Here is a 27,895-nt window from a genome sequence, read left to right as displayed (position 1 = left end):
AAAAAGTGTGCCGAGAAACTGTTAGGGCCCACCGTACTATCTGGGCACATATCAAAGACAATTGTTTCACTTCTTCAAATGTGGGGGTAGCATTCAGATGTTGCTAATCCTCCTCCGGAGAATGTTAGGGACCTAATGAAGGTCGTCAACACTCACCATGTCATCCATTGTGAAGGCCTGCTTGAAGTAGTTAACATCCGAATTTTTGATATCTTCCGTTTTAGTGAGTGTGGCTCCATTATGTTGGATTTTGTAGATCCTTGATTGTTTCCTCTTTTTCTTCGTTAGCGAATGGAAGTACTTTGTGTTTTTTTCTCCCTCCTCAAGCCACTTACAAACCACCTTCTGTTTCCAGTAGCTTTCTTCAACTAATAAAGCAAATGTTAGCTTTGTTGTTGCTTTGTTCATTGCAATGAGGTTCTCATCTGAAGGGTTTCCATTGTAGGCTTGTTCTGCTACCTTGACTCTTTGTTCAACATTCATGATATTTTGAAATATATTCCCAAAGACTTCGGTGTTCCACATTTTTAGAGCTGCTTTAATCCGGTGGAGCTTCTGTTGGAAAGCAAACATTCCTCGGCTATGGATAGGGTGCTGCCATGAAATAGTCACATATCGCTTCAAGTCAGGGTGCTTAGTCCACATGTTTTGGAAACGGAAGGGTGTCGGACCTGTTTTTATTTCTTGTTTGACCGAGAGTAAGAGCGGGCAATGATCCGAAACATGCCTAGTGAGGTGTTGGAATCGAGAAAGAGGGAATGCTTGAATCCATGTATGAAAGAATAAGAATTTATCCAGATGCTACCAAAGTCTGTTCCTAGACCAAGTAAATTTTGCTCCCTTAAATCCCACATCCTAAAGGCCACAGCATCATGTCTCCAAAGTCCTCCATCATTCTAATTTTTGGAGCAACACTTCTTTTCTTTCACAACAGTGCATAACAGTGTTGAAATCACCACCAAGGAGCCAAGGGTCTTCTCCTTGGTCGATATTTCTGAGTGTATCCCACAGTTCTCGTCTTTCTGCTCTGGTTTGTTTGGCATAGACCCAGGTGCACAATATTCCATTTGGCCAAAAGTCTGAAAAGATGCAAAGGTGCAGAAATTGCTCTTGCGAGATCAAGATATCGCAGTTAAGGTCTTCTTTCATGAAACACCAGATTCTGGAGTTGGAATTACTGATGACCTTATCAAATCCCAGTCTTCAACACAAATATTGTTCCTCCAATTTCACCTTTGGCTCAATAATCACAAGCATTTTCGGTTTATGCTTATGACAATTCCAATGGATATGTTTTTATTTATGGGCTTCTTCAATGCCCCGAATGTTCCAAAGGAGGATCTTCATATGAAACGGGGTGGGGAGTTGGTGGTACCACATGTTTTGATCTGCTTCTAGTCAGAATTCTAGTCACTTCATGCACTTTTGGTGTGTCAAAGTCGAAGCTGATGCCTGGCTAAAAATTCCTTTCACTGGATTTTGACCTTATGTGCTTTCCTCTCACCACACAATCTTCCATTGACAAAGATGGAGACGCAGGTCTGTATAAGTCCTTATCCTCACTGGAGTGGTCACTGTCAATATGCGCTAACTCCTCATTCTTTTCTTCAATGAGTTCGTTCTCAAAATCATAAAATATTCTTAGTGGTGAGAGAAGTTCGGTAGCAACTTGGTTAAAAGTACAGGTCTTCAATTGGTTTCTAGCAATTCTCTGGTCGTCGTCACCCTGTTGACAATCAGGCTGACTCTTTTCTAACATTTGCCCCACATTCTCCTCAACAATCATAGCAAAGGGGTTGGGAGAAAACGGAATAAGAGCAACACATCGGAGGGGAGCCTCCTTTGCTACCCCCTCACAATGCCCAATAGTACCATCATCTCTCCGTTCGTCAACATTAGAATTTAAATCATGCTCAGTACATAGATTTAATGCATTTCTATCATCAACAACAAGCATATTATCAATGATATCATTACCAGCAGTTAATGTCTCATCATTAGCAACAAGTAAATTAGTATCGTTGACAGCATAAGATTGGGGGTCAAAATTAGGTACCTAGATGCGTTCAGATTGCCGTTGCGCAGTATACGAACATTCACCTCTTTCAGTCCATTTACTACTCTTTTATGACTTTTCATTAAGCGCTTGTTTGGCAGGTGTGCTGCTAGTTTCTTTCCTTCTTTGGTCCTTGCCTTTCCTAGTCATTGTGGCAGTAGACTCCTTTCTCTCCTCATTTCGACGACGAGGTGGTGGTTTCGGGGCGTTTCCTTTGGAGTAGCACTCCAATTCCTGGTGGCCAACATGCTTACACAACGTGCAATATTTTGGTACTTGTTCGTATTCAACTTTCTGTACGATTGGAATATCATTGATCTGGATATCAAAATCCTGAGTGCGTGGTTTAAGCAGATCAATTTCTATGCAGACTCTAGCTTTTGAGAGCTTGGATTGGTTGAAAGTGAAATCATCAATTTGCATTGGTGTTCCAACCATACTAACAACCGCATAAAGAGCATCTTTGTGGAATAAGTGAGTTGGGAGTTCTGGGAAGCTAACCAAATGGGGACAACAGAGGACTCTTGTGCAGGTGTAAATGTAGGGGTCCATTTGAAAACCCTTATCGGATATCCTTGTATGTACCAAATTCTTCTCAACCAGAGGCGAGAAAAATCCATTTTATTCGACATGGATATGAGAACATGCTTAGCACTAATCATACTAACCATGAAAGCTCCTTGGATTCCAAGCCTAGCCACCAATTGATGGAGATTACAGTATTGCTATGCTCCATGTGAGAATTTACCAACAAGGGCAAATCAATAGGCTGCTGCAAGTGAAAGTGTTTCCGTATCAAAAAAGATGAGGGACTGTCGCCCATCATGTGTGGCCTCTTTTCCAATATCAGCCTAGTTTTGAATTGGCAAGGAAAAAATTTTGGGGGTCTGACGCATTAGAAGAATGGGGGCGGTGCAAGTATTTGACAGTGCTTCAACGAATGATTTGGGGGGGGGGGGATTCGCGTCTTCAGAACGCCTGAATACCGAGGACTTGTGGATATCCTTCTTGGGAAGATTAGGCTAGACTCCTCCCAAGCCTTTCCCTTCCCTTACTCAAGCTTCTAGTAAGTGCATATACCTTGAGCCTTCTTCTAGCACACTAAATCCTGCAAGTATCTATTTTAAATGAGTTATTCTATATCTTTTTTCCGTAATCAAAATGGAAACAAAATTTATCATATTTAGGCTGAGTAGGCCCATGTATAGTTGTTTTGAGCCTAGCTAGCAGGCATTTTCCTTCAGCACTCCAGTTCAGGTGAGCGATCCACTGAGGAGGGATCCTTCTGGGGGTTAACCCTGCCCCTCCTCGAATTGGGGGCACCTCCCCCTTAGCGGGTGCTTTAACAGCCACAGGGGCCACCACAGGTACATGCATTACAGCCATCAATTGCTCCTGCACCATCAAGGCGATCATCTGTTGTATGGTCTCTAGTAGTCCTAGAGACAATCTTCCCAAAGAGGTATCTAATGAGGTACTATTTCATGGGGGATCCACCAAGGGCTCAATGGGCTTGGAGGACCCTACTGTTGTTGGCTCCCACTGGGGGCCAAAGGCGCACCTACCACCACCTAGAGGACTTCCCATAGATAGCGCTACTTAATGCGTGCAAAAACTATGCGTATGAAATGATCCGTGGACTTGAATCATTTTGCCCAATTTTTTTCAAAAGCTTGAAGAAGGTAACTGCAAAGAAATGTTAACACTCTAACGCCCGAATCAGTACGCAACTTAGTCAAGAGAAAAATATGAAGACGAGATAACAAGCTCTAATTAGAGAGTGATTAAAATATGAATGTTTGCATATGTGTAAAAAAATATTACCCTCAGCTAGGGGAGCCAAACCTATTTTTGTAGCCGAAGCCTCCCCAACGAGTGATAGTCCTGTCCTAATTAAGAAAAAATAGGAACGTAAAATTCAAAGTTTAAAAAAGTTTAAATAAAATAATATACATATAAGATGAGAATTTGGCGTGTGGGCCATCACCTCCACAGCCTCACCTACATATGTATATATAATAAACTACTGCTATTTAACAATTGAAATAAGAAAAATACATAAACACATATTCGATAACCGAGAGGTTCGAATTTAAATTTAAATTTAATTTATTTTTAATTTTTATAATTATTTGCTTTAAGAATATTATAGTTGGATAATTAAAAATTTGTTAGATTTAATGATTACTATAATTGATTTACTCAATTTTATCTGGTCGATTAATCAAATACTTAATTATATGTACTGGTATTTAATTAAATTTTATGTTGGTGAGAAATTGAAAGAGAATTCATTGAAATGTTACAAAATTATATTTGAGAAATAATATAGTTATTAAAAAAATGTATATGAGATTACTCATAAATATTATTAAGAGTAATAGCTATAATAATATGAGGAGTTTCATTAAACAAATTCTTATGAGTTAGTTGATTATATAATATTTTATTCAAAATTTATGTTATTTACAATATATTGATTATATGTATTATAAGTTACTATACGACGCGATGATTAGAAGAGGATTGAGTTGCTTCTTCTATTAGCATAATTGTTTTCAAATTAAGATAAGTATAGCTAATTGGATATATATATATACTTTTGTTGTATAAGTGACCATTAATTGTTGGTGATTTGCTTGGATTACCTTGTTGTCCTATGAAAATATTGCTATGTGCTCCTCTGTGATTATAGAGTAAGAAAGACAAATGAATGATTATATGATGTTATATTTGACTATTGAGTGAAATTTAATGATGAAGTTATTGTTCGGGATATTGATTGTCGAATAAAATTGAATTATGAAGTTATTGATTGGGATATGGTAAATTGCGATAGGAAGATAACTTACCTAACTGGGGCATACTGCAATGGTATATGATGATATAATTAATGACGAGTTGTCTACTACCATTGATTATTCGAGATGACATGATATCATATGAGATATGTGTTGTGATATATTATTGATGATGTGACATGTTACACGAGTAGTATTTTGTGTAATATCATTCATGATGTGACATATCATACGAGTTGTATGCTGTGTGATATCGAAAAAGATGATGAGATATTGCAATTGAGATGATAATAGCTGGCAAAGACCTTCGGATGGTGCACTCCAACTTGAGTAAGCATGGCCCTAAGAAAATAAATGATGATTATGGATATATTGTATTGTAGACAGATGTATAATTGTGGTATTAGTTATTTCATGATTTTGTGGTGGTTGCATGTTGAAAATTTGGATTAGTATCATTGCATGAAATTGGTTTACTATGTATTTATGTATGTGTATATATATAAGCTAATTAGCTATACTTATTTAGTAGGCAGCTCATTCTTTCGCATGCATTTTCAGAGGCACTGACTAGTTGAATTACATCATAAGTGGATCATCGCTATTACTAGGTGGATCAGCAGTGATATCCTAAGTTGGAAGGCCTAGCTATATAACTGCATAGGTATTAGACTTTCGGTGGCTTTGTATTAAGTTTTATAATAATTAGAAACTTTACTTGTTCCTCGTTTTCTTATATTTATAAATGCTAAGGTTGAGGATCTTGATGATGTATGTCATACCATAATGTCTACATAATATATTGAGTAAAACATAATTTTTCTTAATTAGTTAAATGTGAATTTCTTATGAGATGGAATGTATTTATGGAGGGGGGGTGTTACAGTCAGACCTAGCTGGGGATGCTTCAAGGTGAAATAGGGTCCTACTGATCATATCTCGCTTTCCCAGGGGGTTGGCCACGTGTGCGTCCTCGTCATTTTTTGCCCGAGTAGTTCATCACCACTTGGCAAGCGACCTTCTGGCGAACAGGGTGGTATTGTGCCCTCTGACCCTTTGGGTTGCCAATCTCCTTAGGCTTCGCCCTTTTTGAGCGATAATTGAGGGAAGCTTCTTTGGGCCTTCTCTAGACCTCCTGTTTCATTAGGTTTCCTTAGGTTGTATTGGGCTCTTGTATGTGGGTCTCAAATTGGGCTAGCTACTTATGGTCATATTAGCAAGAAAGATCTAATGGCTATTAAAATAAATAGTGTATAATAGAGGGTGATACCCATAAAATGGGCTGACTCAAATAGGATCAAGCTATCTAAAAAGAATAAAAGTATCACAAGATTCCAAATAAATGCAAAGCCTAAAGTGCTCTCAGGAGGCCCAGTTCGGGTAAAGGCCTAAAATCCTCTCAAGAAGCCCATTACAAATAGAGCCCCCAGTGAATCCGACAAGAGGTGCACCCAAGAATTAAATTGGCCAAAAGAAGTCCACCAACACAAATCCGAGAGGTCCCCGATCTAAGAAACCTCACAAGCCTAGAAAGAAGTTTAAAGACTTGAAATCCCCTAAACGAAGTCAAAGCCCATCCAACGGAGCATCCACAGGTGGCCTAAGTGGTATACACATAGAATCTTTGGAGGCACATCTCACAGAATCAAATAAAGACCAGCAACCCCTTCGAGGACACGTGGCGCCTTAATCCAAAAGTAACCTTTAAACCTTGAAAGCTTGAAGTCCGAATGGGAGAAAACATTTGCTCGACCAGTTCCCAAAAAATTCGGGAAGGCATACTTATCTTTAGAAAATATCTTCATCTGCAGCGGACTCCAATTGCCCTTTGCGATCGAGAGTCTCCAACCACCAAAATATAACTCTCCACTGAATTCCGTGGATCCTCCAATAGCTGGGGACCCTCCTCGAATTCGTGAGAGATCAACCTTATAAAACCCGGGTAGTATACACAATTAACCAAATATTTGAGTTTATGCATCGTCTCCTCCCACAACATGTTAAATCACCATTAGCGACAGCATATTAAAATAAAACAATTGATTGTATTGATCTTTTCAACAGGATGATTATCGCAACAACAATAAGCACGCTCTTATTATAGAGGGGTGTTGTTATTGTCATCGTGCATATGTATTTTTTATGTATCACTACGCTGAGGAATAAACCCCACAAAATTCACCTAGGGCTGCGCCTGGGGCTGTATGACCCAAATCAAATGCCTATATTGTATCCTTTCAGGGTCAATTGTTTTGCCACAGTATGAAGACAAGTCAAAAGATTAAGCGATTTTTCCATTCTGTTGTTATGTTCACTAATTTACATAGTTGGACTTGGATAAAAAGAAATTAATTTGTGGTGAGTATGATATCCTTTTTTGTAGTACCACGTACCAACTACAACCACTGTACACAATCAACATAGCTACATATGCCTAGTACCGATAACGTAAATGTAAACTTGACTTTTCTGTTCCAAAAAATTATATATACAAACTTGACTTTACTACAAACACATTTAAATATGCATTTACAAATGGACATGCAGAATAACGTATAATAACATTTTAACATCCACCGATATCTGCAAATAATAAAAAATGTTATGAAATCTATGTTAAAAATGTGCTTTCATATATTTTTCCGATCAAGAAAGGTCAACTCATACACGCTGCACCCGTAGTTACACATGCATTCATATAATAGATCTAAGTATATGAATATGTACCTCTAGACATAAACTTATATTGACATACAATATCCAATATAAATGCACAAAGGCAGACCGGGTGTCAAGGGCCGCCTGCGCACTCGGCACCTTTGACGCGTATTTCGGCCACCCAACCGTTCTACATGGCCGACCAATCAACCTTCGCCGAAGATGCTAGACTTCCGCAGTTTTAGAGTTTTTGGCGTTGGTTTTTTACTTTGCTTTCTGTTGTTAGATTGCTCAGGGGACATTAGGCCTCCTGAAGTGCGTTTTTCAATCTTTTTAATGTTTACTGCTTTCAGTAGGATTTATTTTTTTAAGCCTATTATGGGGGGCGGGGGGGGGGGCAATGAGTTCAAGAAGCTTGGTTTAGTGACGTGTTAGAGTCCCCCTCAAGGCGATTCACTTGCTCTAGTATCGTTGTTCATTGTATTCGCACCTTTTAGTTTAATGCAATCCACTTTCTGAAATCCTGCGTTCAAACTATTGTCGTTGCTGTTGTTGTTTTTCGTATTGTGATTCCTTTTGGTGCGTTACATTAGTGCCGAGCGGGAGTGTGTGTGTTGCGATTGGAGGAAGTAGTCAGGCGGATTACTAGCCACACGGTGCTCCTTTCTGCCCATTGCGGAAGGCACTCGTGAGAGCTGGTATCAGAGCCTCGTGCCGAGATGGGACCCAGGCGGTTGCGGTGACCCAAACAAATCCTACTGCGAGAGCCTCAGGGCAAGACGCGGAGAGCCCGCGACATGCAGCATCGCCTAGCGAGCGAGCTGAGAAACCTAGAGGACGGACACCCCAATTGACTGAATTAGAGGAGAAGGTCTCTTTCCTGGAATCTGAGATCACGGTGCTGAATTCGGAGTTGGATGAATGTCGGCAGGTGATCCAAGAGATCGCTGGTGCCTTTGGAGGCGATGGTTTCGCTGATATGCGGCATGACATGGAACAGATGTCTATTCAGATAGGTCTGCTGCAACGTGCAGTGAGTAATGCCCCTGTTGTTGCGCATGACCCCGATGCTAGGCTTCATATTCCCGAACCAAAGGATATAGTATTATAGTATTATGATATTTCAATTTTAGGGTAAGGAAGGAAGCTTTTTCATTATAATCTGTAATGAATTCCAAGGAAGTAATTATTCCCCATGGTTAAATGAGAAATGAAAAGGAATAAACTGGACAGAATATAGTATTATGATATTTCAATTTTGGGGTAACGGAGGGAGCTTTTTTTATTATAATCTGTAATGAATTTCAAGGAAATAATTATTCCTCATGTTTAAATGAGAAATGAAAAGGAACAAACTACCCGTTAACGCCAAGCACTAGCCTTCCGAAACAAAAGGTAACTCTTTTTGAATGCTCATTATCTCGTATCAAACATGTGATTTGTATACTTGGAAGTTGCATGTGTATGTCTGGAACCTCATAGCTATATAAAACTTAACTAACACTGCTATTCCTATTTTGTCGGGTAACAAGTAATGAAAATGAAATGGCATCCCAGAGCGCATTGGAATGTACCACAGTACAACCACACCACATGACCTCTTAAGTCTCAAGGCAAGCAAGAGCACTTAGGTTTAGAGCTAGCTCGAGCACACAGTTTAACACCCATAGTGGTTGAGGTGGATGCTACAGTCGTTCTCCAACTCTTACAGTCTAGGGCATCTGGGATATGGGAGGTGCAGCATTTGATCATGCGCATTGTGCAGCTCCAGCAGGAATTAGGATCGAACGTACGACATATTTTTCGAGAGGCTAATGGAGCGGCTGATCATCTTGCGAAGGATGCCGCTTCTCGCCAGTTGACTCGAGTTATGTATCAGGAGGACATTACGGGAGTACTGCGAGGCATTATCCGACTTGATAAAATGGGCACTCCATACCTTCGCCGGTGAGCTTGAGATCGGGCATTGGGGAGAGATTGGTGAGGGCACTACGGAGTTGTACTAGTGGGCTGGGCATGTCTACAGGCCAAATTCTACTTACTTTCTAGGCTCAATAGAGTTGTGTTGTATATTTTTTAGTGTTAATCACTAATGTTGCACATAGATTAGAATTTTCTTTGACTGTAAAGGGAGTAAGTACTCCTTGTTTACCGCTTTTCAATTGTCACTCTATAATTTTTTCGAGTTAATAAACAGGTAGGGGTCCGCCAAACCCCCCGCCTAGGCACAGGCGGCTTTCCCCAAAAAAAAAAAAAAAAAAAAAAAAAAAAAAAAAAAAAGGCAAGCAAGAGCACTTGTAACCAGCTGCGACAGAAGAGTACCCCTTCACACTGGGCCAGGCCCGTCTTAACAGAGTAGCCCCTAATTAACCACCTAATCAATCCTGCGCTTTTCAAGTCTTATGGTGTACTCTGACTACGCTAACAAGATTTGTCTTCATAGAGTAGCCCCTAATTAGCCACCTAATCAGTTATGCGCTTTTCAACTCTCATGTACTCTCACAAGATTGTCTTAACGAAGCTGCCCCCTAATTAACCACCTAATCAGTTCTACGCTTCTCAAATCTCAAGACGTACTCTCGCAAGATCGTCTTAACAGAGTAGCCCCTAATTAACCACCTAATCAGTTCTGCGCTTTTCAACTCTCATGACATGCTCGGGCAAGATCCTTTCCCCTTTTCCTTAAAGGAAGTGACTATTTGTAACATTAATATTCAAAGCAACAAAAAATTTCCAGATGCTTCTGATATTCATTAGGGTCTGCCACTAAAAATTATTGGGCACTCGCTAAGTAGTAGATAAAGAAGTAGGAGACACATACCAGAAGCCTCGACATACAATCCACTAAGCATTTTACAGACTACTTGCTTCTCCTTGCGTAATATAAAATTGAAAAAGAAAAGAAAATAATTGGGACTTCCACCATCCATGTATTGTTGAAAAAAACTTGGTCATCACTCTTTAAGTTAATTCAGCAACCAATACGCTACGTACAAATTGCCAAACCCTACTATCAGCATTTGCAATGGAAATTGCGTGTACAAATTGCGAAACACTACTACCAGCATTTGCAATGGAAATTGCACTTAAAAGCTATGTAATTGTACCAATCATGTCACCGAGCAAGTGATCTATTGTAACAAATTGAGCATTTATCATCTCAGTCACTTTTGAGCACCCAAGCCCAAATCCTGGATGCAAAAATTTGAGATGCACAGGTTGCCGAACTCATGCAAATTAAATTGAACACAAATCCGTAGGACAATAAGGAGTCTCTTACAAAATAATCGTACCATTAAAGACTTAAAATCATGCTGGTATGATAAATGGAAGGCAGGAAACCGTAATTTTCACAACAGAGTGACAAGCCCAACTAGTAGATAACCCGGGATACTGGAATAGGTCAAGATCAACTTCAAGTTCCCAAGTAAGACACATATGAACAATCATCGCAATCTCAACACAAGAAGCAAATATAGCAAATAGGATTGATTCATTCTTAAGAATTCATACTACCCATTGTAAATTGTTTCAGCGAACCATACAATTTTGCAATCTTCCGTGAGAGCATGACTGTGTGCAACCACCCTGTGTGAGGATGTTCATTTATACCTACCAAATAACAAATCTTTTTTATATTATGAAATATTTGAAAATTGTCGGTATGTTTGTACATGGCATTGATTTCCAAACTATCCCTAAATTAATGAAGAAAAACAACTAACTTTCAGTTCTTAAAGAGGAGAAACTCATCTGCAACTGAGAGATATCTACAAAAATATGCACATTGGTTGGGTAAATGTCATCATCATTAACGATTGACATGAAAAGGACATCCTGCAATAATACCATGGAGTCAAGTCGCAGCATGCTGAAGCAGGTTAATAACCTGAAAGAGCATACACAGGGGATCAACAACTGGAGTCCATGCAAGATACCATTAATTTACTAGGAGATGCTACTGACAACAAATTTGCCAACTCAGGAACCCCGAGACACATGAGATAAATACATCTTTTGCTAGCGAAACGTAGTTTAACTGAACAAAGTGAAGTAGGTAAACCACAACACAGCATTTGTGCTCTGGAAGATAAATAGTTTTCTTGTTTGAAACCCCACAAAGCAACCACACAAATTCACAGTCAAGCATCACAATTTCCATCATATAACTTTCTGAGTAATGCGATCATGGCTGGAAAAGGAATCCTAGTACATCTTGCAGACAGTTTATCAACAACAAAAATGTCAATGTTTACATAATAGTTTACTGCTGTGACAAGGCATCACTGGTATTGGCATCATAAAACTATCAAAGGGGAGCAGACCAAAAGCTAAATGCTATTTTTGGTTCATTGCCTCGTCTGAAGAATTCACGTTAAAAGTGCATGAAGGCTAGCTGAGTGAAAACAGAAATGGAGAAAGGGATTACCTTGGAACGAACATGACCAAATGTCAACTCTAGAGATATTACCCAATTCATGGAGGCCTATCAAAACCAGGTAAAAAACGATGATCAACTCAAACATAAAAGTACCAAATGTGATTGAAAAGGAATACTAGAATAAACCTGTTATAAACTCCTCAACCTTCAGTTCAGTGACCTACGGCACCTAAAAGATAAGGCAATCAGCAGGCAGTTGATGAACGGAAGCCAAAAAGAATGAGAATAAAACTATTATAATACACGAAGAGCATACAAAGCAGCTGATCACATTGACTTCCGGACACAGCAACATTTAGTGTAGAGGAAGTATGTATTATGTTACCCTCAGAATGCACCAATGACTCTACTAAAGACAAAATTGAAATTGCATTATTTTCTAAAATCCAAACATGTTATAATTATGATGATTTTCACTACCCTATAAATTTATGCAGATGTGGCTTAAGGGGAAAAAAGACAGTAACACAATAGAGCAGGATCAGAAGATGAAGGTTTACATAAGAAAATACTTGAAGTCAACTAAGGATAGAGTTTAAACCAGTGTTTTAAAAGGCGGTATCGATGGCTAAGGTGTTTCATATGTCTCAGGGAAGAGCATATGCCTCGAGAAATCTGATTTTTTTTTAAAAAAAATATAAGGTATTCAATAACAAATTCTGGGCCTTCAAGAAACCTTTTCAATCACACAAATGCCCAATCAGTAAGGAGCTTTGGGGAAGTAATGGCATGGCCCTACAAAGCCAAGGGCGCAAGCGCCCTTGCATTGCCGCAAGGCATAACTACCGCTCAGCCTGTGTGTGCCCCAAAGGACAGTTCTTAAAGCACTAGCTAAAACTCTCACAACTGCAGGAGAATACTGGGAAAATATAAGCATGAAATGACATACAATTGTCGACTAAATCTTTGAGACTAAAGATGTTAAAAGTTACATTTAATAATATCCGGCGAGCATTGTATTTATTTCCTAAAACTGTAGTGGAAATTCAAGTCTCCGAATCCCATGACAATGCATGATTGCTTAACACTTTGACACAGCCCTCATAGAGCAGAACATAAACAAAAAGGTCAAGAGGGATCCACAGATCTCTTGAGCTTCTCATTCAAGAACTGGTCTCATCAACTTAAAGTTGTGCATAGAAAGTCACATATACAGCTTGAAGGAGATAACTCAAGTATAACAAATCACAGATGCAGACAAAAGCGAACCATCTTAACTTTTCTCCTTCTGTTTTACGGAAGCGTCAAAAATTACTAATAAAACATATCAGGCTGCAGATCCTGCATTATTTGAGAATGGATAAATAAATGAATCATTCGTTTGACCATTGAACTTGACAAAGGAACAAAAGGTGATAAAGGATAGGTGAATTCTACATAAACAAAAGAAATGCCATGTTCAAAACAGAAGACTTAATGCCTCCATGCAACCTCCGTCCATTCGACGCCTTCTGATATTTTTCTATTTAAGATGATCCCGAAGATGACACAGTCCGATCATCCACCAGTCTTCCTATTAAAGTGGAACATGTATCAATAGTGAAGTAACTCTTTAGAATCTTTAAGCAGCAAAAAGACAACCAACAAAAATTTCCCGGGTTCGACCGGACAGATAACTCCAAAAAAGCAAAGAAACAATTACTATAAATGTAGGGAACAGCAAATCTTCAGGAAACTATATGCATAGGGGAGCTAATTTTTTCTAACAGACTGAACGAGATGACAAAATCATTCATAATTACTTGCATAAAATAGATTTTATCCCAACTTGAAAATACTACAGTTAATCACCAATAGAAAATTACGGATATATCCACAGTAACACCATGAGTAAAGCTCAGTCAGAGAGTGTGGTCCATGCTTTCTTCCCTCCTCATCCTCAAACAGCCAGCAAGATTCATCTCCTGACTGTAATTTGGACGATATAACAAAATTACAACAAGTTGAATGTCATAGGAAACTTTTAAAATCATAAAATCATTGTCTAAGCAATCCTCCATACCAGTGGGAACTTTACATCTATATCGCTCTTCTCAAGGATTAGTTTCTGGTCATTGGAACTATGGCAATCATTTCTAGACTCTTTTACACGAGGGGCAGGCACATTTAAGTAAACAAAGCCGGTGGCAACATGGTCAGGAAATTGCTTAAAGTAGTTGAGGGGCACAGGATTGAGGAGATTCCCATTCAGGACGGGGTAAACAGGGAGCTCCTCCGGCAAAAAACCAGTGTATAAACCCTCGTACAGCTGGTGCTGAATGTAAGGACCACACATTTGACTATTTTGATTGACGTACATCCATCCGGTAACATAGGCCAGTGAACCATATCCAAGGTTCGACGACCCACCGACATCGCAAATTTGTGAATATTCAGCGTCGTTCGTATGCAACTTGTTGCTCATCGGGGGCCGATTTGACAATTATCACCTGTTAGAGCAAGTTGAAGACGTTAGGGACTTTGATTTGGGGCATACAGCCCCAGCCGCAGCCCTAGGTGAAATTTGTGTGGTTTATTCCTCAGCGTAGTGGTACATAAAAAATACATATGCACGATGACAATAACAGCGCCCCTCTATGATAAGAGCGTGCTTATTGTTGGTGCGATAATCATCCTGTTGAAAAGATCAATATAATCAGTTGTTTTATTTTAATACGCTGTCGTGAATGGTGATTTAACATGATGTGAGAGGAGACGATGCATAATTTCAAATATTTGGTTAATTGCGTATACTACCCGGGTTTTATAAAAATCTGCAAAAGACTCCAAAATGTTAAAATATAACCTAAATCCCCCTATGTTTCATAAATATCGCTAATATGCCCTTTCCATTAATTATTCTTACCTCTTAAGTTTTTTATTTAATTGACCATTATACCCTTTGATGCGAGCAAAAAGAAAAAGTGTTGCTCGAGTCCACTAGGAGTGGAAGTAGTAAATAAGTGCTGGAAATAAAAGAGGTGTAAATGGATGATGAAGAGAGTATTATTACTCGTTTTTCGTGTACAAAAGAAAGATGGATATCGAAGTAAAACTTTAAATACGAAATACAGTATTTCTTTTAGATAAAGCGGTAGTATGAAGGTGAAAGTTATAGTATGTAGGCTTAAGTTCAAAAACATATCATCCTCCCGCTAGGATACTCTCTAATTTATAGACAACCATCAATCGGTTGGAGAAGATCACGAATTCAGTGGAACATGATCTCAAAATGATTAGATAAGGTTGAATCTCTCACGAATTCGGGGGAGAGTCCCCAGCGGTTGGAGGATCCGCCGAATTCGGTGGAGGGTTATATCTTGGTGGTTGGAGACTCTCCATCCCAAAGGGCAATTGGAGTCCGCTGCAGATGAAGATATTTTCTAAAGATAAGGATGCCTTCCCAAATTCTTTGGGAAGTGGTCGAGCAGATGTTTTCTCCCAGTCGGAGTTCAAGCTTTTAGGGTTTAAAGGTTACTTTTGGATTAAGACGCCACGTGTCCCCGGGGGCTGCTGGTCTTTTTTTGAATCTGTGAGATGTGCCTCCAGAGATTCTATGTGTATACCACTTAGGCCACCTATGGATGGTCCGTGGGATGGGCTTTGACTTTGGTTGGGGAATTTCAAGTCCATAAACTTCTTTCTAGGCTTGTGAGGGTTCTTGGGTCGGGGCCCTCTCAGATTTGTGCTAGTGGACTTCTTTTGGCCAATTTAATTCTTGGGTGCACCTCTTGTCGGATTCCCTGGGGGCTCTATCTGTAATGGGCTTCCTGAGAGCATTTTAGGCCCTTACCCGAATTGGGCCTCCTGAGAGCACTTTAGGCTTTGCATTTCTTTGGACTCTTGTGATATTTTTATTCTTTTTGGGTAGCTTGATCCTATTAAAGTCAGCCCATTTCATAGGTATCACCCTCTATTATACACTATTTATTTTAATAGCCATTAAATCTTTCTTGCTAATACGACCATAAGTAGCTAGCCCAATCTGCGACCCACATACAAGAGCCCAATACAACCCAAGGAAACCTAATGAAGCAGGAGGTCTAGAGAAGGCCCAAAGAAGCTTCCCTCAATCATCGGTCAAGAAGGGCGAAGCCCAAAGAGATTGGCAACCCAAAGGGTCAGAGGGCCCAATGCCACCCTGTTCGCCAGAATGACGCTTGCCAACTGGTGATGAACTACTCGGGCAAAAAATGACGAGGACGCACACGTGGCCAACCCCTTGGGAAAACGAGATATGATCAGTAGGACCCCTATTTCACCTTGAAGCATCCCCAGCTAGGTCGGACTGTAACACCCCCTCCATAAATACATTCCATCTCATAAGAAATTCACATTTAACTAATTAAGAAAAATTATGTTTTGCTCAATATATTATGTAGACATTATGGAATGACATACATCACCAAAATCCTCAACCTTGGCATTTATAAATATAAGAAAATGACGAAACGTAAAGTTTCTAATTATTATAAAACTTAATACAAACCCACCGAAAGTCTAATACCTATGCAATTATGTAGCTAGGGCTTCCAACTTAAGATATCACTGTTGAACCACCTAGGAATAGCAATGATCCGCCTAATACTAATAATGTATACTCTATCCTTTCAGGGTCAATTGTTTTGCCACAATATGATGACAAGTCAAAAGATTAAGCAATGTTTCCATTCTGTTGTTATGTTCACTAATTTACATAGTTGGACTAGGATAAAAAGAAATTAATTTGTGGTGAGTATGATATCCTTCTTTGTAGTACCAAGTACCAACTACAACCACTGTACACAATCAACATAACTACATATGCCTAGTACGAATAACGTAAATGCAAACTTGACTTTTCTGTTCCAAAAAATTATATATACAAACTTGACTTTACTACAAACACATTACAATATCAATTTACAAATGCACATGCAGAATAACGTATAATAACATTTTAATATCCACCGATATCTGCAAATAATAAAAAATATTATGAAATCTATGTTAAAAATGTGCTTTCATATATTTTTCGAAATCAAGAAAGGTCAACTCATACACGCTACACGCTGCACCCGTAGTTACACATGCATTCATATAATAGATCTAAGTATATGAATATGTACCTCTACAGATAAACTGATATTGACATACAATATCCAATATAAATGCACAAAGGCAGACCGGGACAGAATATAGTATTATGATATTTCAATTTTGGGGTACCGGAGGGAGCTTTTTTTATTATAATCTGTAATGAATTCCAAGGAAATAATTATTCCCCATGGTTAAATGAGAAATGAAAAGGAATAAACTGGACAAGAATATAGTATTATGATATTTCAATTATGGGGTAACAGAGGGAGCTTTTTTTATTATAATCTGTAATGAATTTCAAGGAAATAATTATTCCTCATGTTTAAATAAGAAATGAAAAGGAACAAACTACCCTTTAACGCCAAGCATTTGTATTAGCCTTCGGAAACAAAGAGTAACTCTTTTTGAATGCTCATTATCTCATATCAAACATGTGATTTGTATCCTTGGAAGTTGCATGTGTGTAGGTAACCTCATAGCTATATAAAACTTAACTAAAACTTATGTTCCTTTTTTGTCGGGTAATAAGTAATGAAAATGATATGGCATCCCGGAGCACATTGGAATGTGCCACAGTACAACCACACCACGTGATCTCTAACTCTCAAGGCAAGCAAGAGCACTCGTAACCAGCTGCGACAGAAGAGTACCCTTTCACACTTGGCCAGGCCCGTCCTAACAGAGTAGCCCCCTAATTAACCACCTAATCAGTCCTGCACTTTCAAGTCTTATGGTGTACTCTGACAAGATTTGTCTGAACAGAGCAGCCCTAATTTAGCCACCTAATCAGTTCTGCGCTTTTCACTCATGTACTCTCACAAGATTGGCTTAACGGAGCTCCCCCTAATAAACCACCTAATCAGTTCTGCGCTTTTCAACTCTCATGATGTACTCTCGCAAGATCGTCTTAACAGAGTAGCCCCCTAATTAACCACATAATCAGTTCTGCGCTTTTAAACTCTCGTGACGTGCTCTGACAAGATCCATTCCCCTTTCCCTTAAAGGAAGTGACTATTTGTAACATTAATATTCAAAGCAACAAACAATTTCCAGATGCTTCTGATATTCATTAGGGTCTGCCACTAAAAATTATTAGGCACTCAATAAGTAGTAGATAAAGAAATAGGAGACACATACCAGAAGCCTCGACATACAATCCACTAAGCATTTCGCATGTCTACAGACTGCTTGCTTCTCCCTACGCAATATAAAATTGAAAAAGAAAAGGAAATAATTGGGACTTGCACCATCCATGTATTGTTGAAAAAACTTGGTCATCACTCTTTAAGTTAATTCAGCAACCAATACGCTACGTACAAATTGCGAAACCCTACTATCAGCATTTGCAACGGAAATTGCATGTACAAATTGTGAAACTCTACTATCAGCATTTGCAATGGAAATTGCACTTAAAAGCTATGTAATTGTACCAATCATGTCACCGAGCAAGTGATCTATTGTAACAAATTGAGCATTTATCATCTCAGTCACTTTTGAGCACCCAAGCTCAAATCCTGGATGTAAAAATTTGAGATGCACATGTTGCTGAACTAATGCAAATTATTTAACACAAATCCATAGGACAATAAGGACTCTCTTACAAAATAATCGTACCATTAAGACTTAAGATCACGCTTGTATGATAAATGGAAGGCAGGAAACCGTAATTTTCACACAGTGTTACAGGCCCAACTAGTAGATAACCTGGGATACTGGAATAGGCCAAGATCAACTTCAAGTTCCCATGTAAGACACATATGAAGAATCATTGCAATCTCAACACAGGAGGCAAATATAGCAAGTAGGATAGATTCATTCTTAAGAATTCATATTACCCATTGTAAATTGTTTCAGCGAACCATACAATTTTGCAATCTTCCGTGAGAGCATGACTGTGTGCAACCACCCTGTGTGAGAGGATGTTCTTTTATACCTACCAAATAACAAATCTTTTTATATTATGAAATATTTGAAAATTGTCGGTATGTTTGTACATGGCATTGATTTCCAAACTATCCCTAAATTAATGAAGAAAAACAACTAACTTTCAGTTCTTAAGAGGAGAAACTCATCTGCAACTGAGCGATATCTACAAGAATATGCTCATTGGTTGGGTAAATGTCATCATCATTAACGATTGACATGAAAAGGACATCCTGCAATAATGCAATGGAGTCAAGTCGCAGCATGCTGAAGCAGTTAATAACCTGAAAGAGCATACACAGGGGATCAACAACTGGAGTCCATGCAAGATACCATTAATTTACTATGAGATGCTATTGACAACAAATTTGCCATCTTAGGACCCCCGAGACACATGAGATAAATACATCTTTTGCTAGCGAAACGTAGTTTAACTGAACAAAGTGAAGTAGGTAAACCACAACACAGCATTTGTGCTCTGGAAGATAAATAGTTTTCTTGTTTGAAACCCCACAAAGCAACCACACAAATTCACAGTCAAGCATCACAATTTCCATCATATAACTTTCTGAGTAATGCGATCATGGCTGGAAAAGGAATCCTAGTACATCTTGCAGACAGTTTATCAACAACAAAAATGTCAATGTTTACATAATAGTTACTGCTGTGACAAGGCATCACTGGTATTGGCATCATAAAACTATCAAAGGGGAGCAGACCAAAAGCTAAATGCTAAACCCATTTTTGGTTCATTGCCTTATCTGAAGAATTCACGTTAAAAGTGCATGAAGGCTAGCTGAGTGAAAATAGAAATGGAGAAAGGGATTACCTTGGAAAGAACATGACCAAATGTCAACTCTAGATATATTACCCAGTTCATGGAGGCCTATCAAAACCAGGTAAAAAACGATGACCAACTCAAACATAAACGTATCAAATGTATTCTAATTGAAAAGGAATACTAGAATAAACCTGTTATAAACTCCTCAACCTTCAGTTCAGTGACCCGCGGCACCTAAAAGATAAGGCAATCAGCAGGCAATTGATGAACGGAAGCCAAAAAGAATATGAATACAACTATTATAATACACAAAGAGCATATAGAGCAGCTGATCACATTGACTTCCGGACACAGCAACATTTAGTGTAGAGGAAGTATGTATCATGTTACCCTCAAAATGCACCAATGACTCTATTAAAAAGAGAAATTGAAATTGCATTATTTTCTGAAATCCAAACATGTTATAATTATGATGACTTTCACTGCCCTAAAAATTTAGGCAGATAATCAAGTCTCATCAATAAAGCAGCCTAGTTAATATAGGAATAAACTTAGTAAGAAACATATCTAGTTTGTACTGACAACAACATAGGGAGAGGTAGTTAACAGGATGATGTTACTTTAATGTATTCAACCCCGAGATCAATGAGAACAGACTACTACTGACAACCTGATAAGTTCTACCTAAATAACACTTATATGTGGAGAAAATTAACTATCTGCCAAACAGTGATATAGAAATTGTATTCCTGACAAGGAAAATAATGCCTTAAATAGGCAGAGCAATTTGAAACTTTCTTGCAACTTGTTAGGCTGCTCAATCAGACATGACACAAAGCCATCCTCAAGCTTGTGCATTCATGGTAATGTCAGCATTTCATTTCTTTCCCAGAAGGTCTTAACTCTATTCTGCAGGCAATTACTTTCCACCAACTTCTTTATAAGTACCAAAATAGGTGTCCCAATAATTACAGTAGGGATGGAAACAACTCACAATAATAAAACTACTTATCACCAAATCACTTGACGTATATAGTCAAGCTACAATTTAACAGGGGAGAATAATAGACAAGGTTTAAAAGATAGTAAAAATCAAATTTAAATTATGTGTGAACAAAATTCAGAAAAGTAATACTAAAACACATAAGGAACTCCAAAATGCAGGATAAGGTCACAACCACTATCACAATGAACATTCTAAAAAGAGTAACCAAAAGAAAGATTGATTTCATTCATCAACTTGTGTGTCACACAAACAAGTCACATTACAATACTGTTAGAGCCATAGACTGAAACATTTTTCATGAAACATGCTTATAAATAATAAAGCACATAACACAACCAAAGTAAATATCAAAGGCCATTCAATTATGTGTATGTTCTTCAACCAAAATTTCCAGGGCTGAAATCAGTGCGTAATTCTCAAGTGAGGGAAAGGCTGTGACAAGGCTAAAGCACACTAACAACGTAACAACTATAAGTTGTGTTACCTTCTAGAACCGCAGTGGCAAGGTATCTTTTTCTCCTCCAATGGGAATTTGTAATTGTAAGTGAGTTCTTCACCAGCAGATATGTGCCGCTTAGCATATATGAAAATCTTTTTCTGCCCCTCAACACTAATGACCTTCGTGTAGCAGTTAGGCTGAATTTAAATCAACAAAATTGTAATCTCATTTTAGAATGACTAAGGTACCAAACCACCAATGCAACATAGCCATAACCCTTTTGCCATGGTTACCTCACAAGAATGATTTATAAATCTAGCAATCCCTCCGCGCTTTGTAGCATCAACCTGCAGATAAATCAATTAAATAGTGTTGCTTTCTGTCAACAATGATCTTATTATATAGCATAAGACAACCATCATATCATTAAATTCCCGTTGGACATCTCACAAGTCGAGCTCAGGATGACTATTAGACCAGCAAACATAGAAAGTAAACACTGTAAATATTGGCAGGGGACCAATTGACTATTGAGTAACATAAGTAGAAAGTCCGAAACAAACAACAGAAAGGATTGATGAATAACAAAGGTGAAGGGGCAGAAGTGGTTCAATATAAGTCGATGAAAAGTTCAGTAACAATATAATAATGAAGAAATTGAGCTGCAAGCAAATAGAAGGTTATTCAGTAGAATAATGCATGGTAACCAAATAAAAATAGATTCAATTTATTGTCTACAGAAGTCTTCTGTTAGGCTGAGTGAATACAAGTTTTGTTTTACTTACCACATAACCATCATCCAATCTGAAAAGATAACTACTCCCAATTCCCATCTTCTCATATTGGCGCTCACGTATATCAGATATCTGTACAAGTGAAAGTGTTGCATTAATAGGATAAAAGTACTGACCCTAGTGATGAGATCAGTACAAGATACTAATACTTAATTTAACATTCCAAACAGTAATATTTTAGTGCCACTTGGGTATCTACGCCAGGTTCCAAAAGCTCCGTTACTCCATCACAATATGGTCACTGAAGATTATCGAGTTCTCTCCTTTATGGTACAAATGCCTCTAGGCAAAAGTCATATTCTTCTAGAATGAAAAGCTAATACATACAAAATCTAAAAGGAGACAAAACAATGGACTATTCAAGCCACTCGGACAGCTCATATCAGTAAGCAATAAAAAAGAAAGAGGCTGCTCACACGAGGGCGAATAAGTTCTCCAACATATTCAATAACAAAGTCCTCTGCCTCGATTGGTTCCAGCGCAACAAGACCCCAGTCATGTATCTTGCTTCGCTGGAAACGCAAACGTTTTTTCCTTGCCTGGTCAAAGAAAAATTGCTAATTTATTTATTGCAACGAGCAGACAATGACATGAGGATCATCATTCAATTACCTTCAACTGTGTTGCTTTAAGAAGATCGGCACCCTCTGCGGCAGCAAGAAGGTTACGCAACTTAACCCTGTTTGTTCTCGCAGAAAGTCCCTTAAAACTTGATGAATGAGAACCAATACACTCAGAATTCATATATTGAGAATGCGGGCGACTACCCCGGACACGAGCCCTTTCTCCGGGACTAGCAGTCAAAGCCCATTCACGCCATTCCCAGCCATTCATAGACGACCTGGCACAACCATTTGACTGGGGACAAGGTCTTGCTATCCTCGACTTACTTCTCTTAATCTTATGTGCATCAACTTGTTTACATAGTGATTGTTTTGCAACGCCATTTGCTAGTTTCTGGACTTTCCCTGGTCGCAAAATTTGCGTATCATCAATCAGTTGCTTCCTTTTAAGTTTTGAGACCTTACTTGCTGTAAAAGAGTAGACAACAGCAAGATTAGTATATAATATCACAGTACTGGAAAATTGCTCAACAAATAAGTTTCGGACTAGCAATCAGGACAAATATGACATAAAGAGAAATAAGATATGATACCAACCTTTTGGCATTTTGGTGGTGCTACCAGTAGCTTCAAAATCCAAAGAATTCGATTCCAGACTTTTGGCACAAGTAATCCTCTCAAGATTGTGCTGGTCTTTGGTCAAAAAGGATGTATTCCGTGTATTGCTGCTTGAATCATCTTCGAAGAAATCATCTTTTAAGTATTCTTATAATCAGAACTTTTAGTATTTAGCTGTTGGACTGCAGAATTAATACAAAAAAGAAAGAAAAAGAAAAAGAAAAAACAGAATACCTTGAATAGCACGAGCAACTTTCTCTGATCTCCAACTACAATTTTGCATGGATGATCCCTTTTCCCCAAGGATGCTAACATTAGCACATGGCTTGTTACTGTCATTTTCTGGACCCTGCTTCTCTAAATGAGGAATCATATATTGAACTTGAGCAGCCTGAGGAATAGTTTTAAGGGTATAAGATCTCCTTGACCTTTTCGATGCTCGGTTCAGATGATCAGTCTCTCCCATAGTCAGGGAGAGAATAAATGAATCTGATTTTTTACCACTCAGCTTTCTCCTCCGAGAATATGTGTATTCTTCTTTCAATAAAGATACTTCAGAATATCTCTCTCCATCATCAGGTTTTTCTTTATTCATGCAACGCACAGTACCCTGATAAAGCAAAGTAAAGACATGAAGAGAAAGAATCTATCTTTCCCATCCCACTAATGAAAGTAAATCATCAGGTAACTATAAATACTACCTTATTGGGTGATTCATATCTCCTAAAAGAGCATGTCGCTGTTATAGCTTTCTCAATAGCATCATCATATAAAGATTCAAATTTTTTCATGACATAGTCATATATCCTCAACCGGCTTATCATCAATGCAACCTGGAAAGTGGTTTTCCAAGCATGCCCATCTAGTTTAAATGATTGCACTTGTCCAATTTGTGATAAAGAACAACGTTCAGTAATTTCCTCAGATTGAGGTGGGCGCAATTCATCAATAACTGCAATACTACTCGCATCATTTAAATGCATAGTCAATTTCTGGAAAGAGCGCTTGGAGAAATGTAACAGAACGTCTTCTTCCATACTTTCCTCGGATAGAGCTGGACACAGTTCATCTACTTCAATACCAGTTGGGTCATCTAAATGCATTGGCAGTTTTTGAAATGCACTCTTCGATAAAGTTGTCACAGAAACTTCATGACAGTGAATTACACTCTGATCTGACAGATTTTTTACTAATTGAGGTGGATGTTGGCGATCATCTGAGAATAGAAGTGTTGGGATTTTCTGAGAATTGTATCCACCTGTATGGTTGGGCAGATGAGAGGAGTATAGAGTTACCTGCCAAGATTGATATTTTTATACAAACACATGATAAGATAGTTGGACAAGAAACACAAGGCATCTTAACATGACAACTCTTTCTCCTAGGGAAACTGGAGGTGGACATAAAAAAAAGCTTGTATTGAAGAAAGTTCCATCCATTTACCTCTTTCTTATGACTACTTTTTGGAAAATCAACCACCTTCTTCACTTCCTCATCCACAAATCTCTTAAAGTAATCTACCAACGACAACTTTGAAGATGAATGAAGGTTATCCAGTATATATTCCAAGATGACCTCCATGTCACCATAAATAGTATCGGAGCTCAAAACATTTCCTTTGGAAGACTTTTGTCCCTCAAAAGGTGAAGAAACTGATGGTGACTGCAATTGTACATCTATTGCAGTACTCACTGGTTCAAAACCAGGAGGGCAATCCACCTCAGAGCTGGAGGAGTCTTGTTCCTCCATTAGCTGTCAAGCCATTAAATTTAAATTCAGAACCATACATACACCAAAAACTTAAACCAAAAATACGAAAATATCATTACATACATGGTATGCTGGTAGCTTTGTTCTCTGCACAGAGAACTGTTTGGATGTAATGCATTGCTCACCAACATAAGAAGGGGGAGGCCACCGTTTCATCTTTCTCCACGTGGATGTATACTCAGTTACAGGATCATAAAAGATTGCATTCCACATGACTTGCAAACAAGAATCAAAGAGCGTCCTGCTAACAGCGATATATGCAGCACAAAAGTTATCAAAGCCTCCAACTGATTTCATGCTGGGAGGAGATCTCATTGTTTCACTACTGCATCTTTCCTCAACAGTGTTACATACTTCTACTTCATCCCCAGCAGCAACATGTTCATTCCTCACTTGACATACTTCAGACTGACACATAAAGAATAGAAACATTTACAGGCGATAAGTAACATGATTAGTTTTTCTAATATGTGAGTACATACCATTCTGCGATAAGAACAACAGGATTTGGCATCGTGAATAAGTGGTTCAATGTTATGATTCTTGTTACTTTTCTTGGTGGCAAGAGAATCAGAAATTATGCAGCTAACTATCTCATCAAGTACAACTTTACGTGCTGTTTTCATGATCCCAAAGTGAAGCTGCAAACAAACTTCTTCAGAAATCTCAGATATCAAGTTAAATGCTGAGCCAGTGAGTTGGTCATTCACGTCATGCCCAAATACAGCTCCATGTCTAGCTGTTCGCCAAGTGTTTAACAGTGAATCCAAATCCAAGGGTTTGTACTTATTATCAGCATGATATATCTGCACCAAAGTACCATGACATGATCAATAAGGAATGGCTTAAGGGGAAAAAAGACAGCAACACAATAGAGCAGGATCAGAAGATGAAGCTTTACATAAGCAAAAACTTGAAGTCAACTACGGATAGAGTTTAAACCAGTGTTTTAAAAGGCGGTATCGATGGCTAAGGTGTTTCATATGTCTCAGGGAAGAGCAAATGCCCCGAGAAATCTGATTTTTTTTAAAAAAAAATATAAGTAAGGTATTGAATAACAAATTCTGGGCCTTCAAGAAACCTTTTCAATCACACATATGCCCAATCAGTAAGGAGCTTTGGGGAAGTAATGGCATGGCCCTACAAAGCCAAGGGCGCAAGCGCCCTTGTATTGCCGCAAGGCATAACTACCGCTCAGCCTGTGTGTTCCCAAAGGACAGTTCTTAAAGCACTAGCTAAAACTCTCACATCTGCAGGAGAATACTGGGAAAATATAAGCATGAAATGACATACAATTGTCGACTAAATCTTTGAGACTAAAGATGTTAAAAGTTACATTTAATAATATCTGGCGAGTATTGTATTTATTTCCTAAAACTGTAGTGGAAATTCAAGTCTCAGAATCCCATGACAATGCATGATTGCTTAACACTTTGACACAGCCCTCATAGAGCAGAACATATACAAAAAGGTCAAGAGGGATCCACAGATCTCTTGAGCTTCTCATTCAAGAACTGGTCTCATCAACTTAAAGCTGTGCATAGAAAGTCACATATACAACTTGAAGGAGATAACTCAAGTATAACAAATCACAGATGCAGACAAAAGCGAACCATCTTAACTTTTCTCCTCCTGTTTTACGGAAGCGTCAAAAATTACTAATAAAACATATCAGGCTGCAGATGCTGCATTATTTGAGAATGGATAAATAAATGAATCATTCGTTTGACCATTGAACTTGACAAAGGAACAAAAGGTGATAAAGGATAGGTGAATTCTACATAAACAAAAGAAATGCCATGTTCAAAACAGAAGACTTATTGCCTCCATGCAACCTCCGTCCATTCGACGCCTTCTGATATTTTTCTATTTAAGATGATCCCGAAGATGACACAGTCGGATCATCCACCAGTCTTCCTATTAAAGTGGAACATGTATCAATAGTGAAGTAACTCTTTAGAATCTTTTAAGCAGCAAAAAGACAACCAACAAAAATTTCCCGGGTTCGACCGGACAGATAACTCCAAAAAAGCAAAGAAACAATTACTATAAATGTAGGGAACAGCAAATCTTCAGGAAACTATATGCATAGGGGAGCTAATTTTTTCTGACAGACTGAACGAGATGACAAAATCATTCATAATTACTTGCACAAAATAGATTTTATCCCAACTTGAAAATACTACAGTTAATCACCAATAGTGAATTACGGATATATCCACAGTGACACCATGAGTAAAGCTCAGTCAGAGAGTGTGGTCCATGCTTTCTTCCCTCCTCATCCTCAAACAGCCAGCAAGATTCATCTCCTGACTGTAATTTGAACGATATAACAAAATTACAACAAGTTGAATGTCATAGGAAACTTTTAAAGTCATAAAATCATTGTCTAAGCAATCCTCCATACCAGTGGGAACTTTACATCTATATCGCTCTTCTCAGGGATTAGTTTCTGGTCATTGGAACCATGGCAATCATTTCTAGACTCTTTTACGCGAGGGGCAGGCACATTTAAGTAAACAAAGCCGGTAGCAACATGGTCAGGAAATTGCTTAAAGTAGTTGAGGGGCACAGGATTGAGGAGATTCCCGTTCAGGACGGGGTAAACAGGGAGCTCCTCCGGCAAAAAACCAGTGTATAAACCCTCGTACAGCTGGTGCTGAATGTAAGGACCACACATTTGACTATTTTGATTGACGTACATCCATCCGGTAACATAGGCCGGTGAACCATATCCAAAGTTCGACCCACCGGCATCGCAAATTTGTGAATATTCAGCGTCGTTCATATTCAACTCGTTGCTCATCGGGGGCGATTCTACAATTATCACCTGTTCGAGCAAGTTGAACTGAGATGGGTTTGGCGAAGAAATGAGAGAGGAGAAAGAATGGAGATAGAAAGAGAAAGAGAGAAAGAAAGAGGAAGAAGAAACGAGAACAAGAGAGAGAAAGAGATGCCTTTGTTTGGATTTGTTTTCTCCTATTTTT

At 38.5% G+C, this 27,895-nt stretch overlaps 1 protein-coding gene across 50 annotated transcripts; it reads right to left on the bottom strand.

Moving 5' to 3' along the window:
• Nucleotides 1-11,135: 11,135 nt before the first annotated feature.
• Nucleotides 11,136-27,881, bottom strand: LOC105165803 (histone-lysine N-methyltransferase ATXR7). 50 transcript variants are annotated; one of them, XM_088880979.1, is made up of 24 exons: nt 27,316-27,881; nt 27,105-27,221; nt 25,391-25,714; nt 24,972-25,316; nt 24,582-24,890; nt 23,840-24,433; nt 23,373-23,748; nt 23,118-23,285; nt 22,570-22,988; nt 22,374-22,496; nt 21,949-22,029; nt 21,457-21,510; nt 21,209-21,360; nt 19,910-19,952; nt 19,767-19,823; nt 18,850-19,221; nt 18,152-18,212; nt 13,959-14,385; nt 13,334-13,864; nt 13,175-13,237; nt 12,083-12,125; nt 11,945-12,001; nt 11,365-11,404; nt 11,136-11,285 (listed from the first exon to the last, which is right to left on the bottom strand). In XM_088880979.1, the coding sequence occupies exons 1-14, from the start codon at nt 27,712-27,714 to the stop codon at nt 19,931-19,933; spliced, it is 3,483 nt and encodes a 1,160-aa protein (XP_088737105.1). In that variant the 5' UTR covers nt 27,715-27,881; the 3' UTR covers nt 11,136-11,285; nt 11,365-11,404; nt 11,945-12,001; nt 12,083-12,125; nt 13,175-13,237; nt 13,334-13,864; nt 13,959-14,385; nt 18,152-18,212; nt 18,850-19,221; nt 19,767-19,823; nt 19,910-19,930. The 50 variants fall into 50 exon arrangements, with proteins under 50 accessions (XP_088737105.1, XP_088737078.1, XP_088737090.1 ...); XM_088880952.1 differs by having other exon boundaries at nt 11,136-11,404; nt 13,334-13,469; nt 13,748-13,864; XM_088880964.1 differs by having other exon boundaries at nt 11,136-11,404; nt 13,388-13,469; nt 13,748-13,864.
• Nucleotides 27,882-27,895: the final 14 nt, after the last annotated feature.

The sequence above is a fragment of the Sesamum indicum genome, linkage group LG6 (assembly GCF_026168435.1).
Source record: "Sesamum indicum cultivar Baizhima isolate 11 linkage group LG6, ASM2616843v1, whole genome shotgun sequence".
Taxonomy (NCBI): Eukaryota; Viridiplantae; Streptophyta; class Magnoliopsida; order Lamiales; family Pedaliaceae; genus Sesamum; species Sesamum indicum.
Note: the sequence above shows the minus strand (reverse complement) of the source record. Positions and strands in the feature narration are given on the sequence as shown.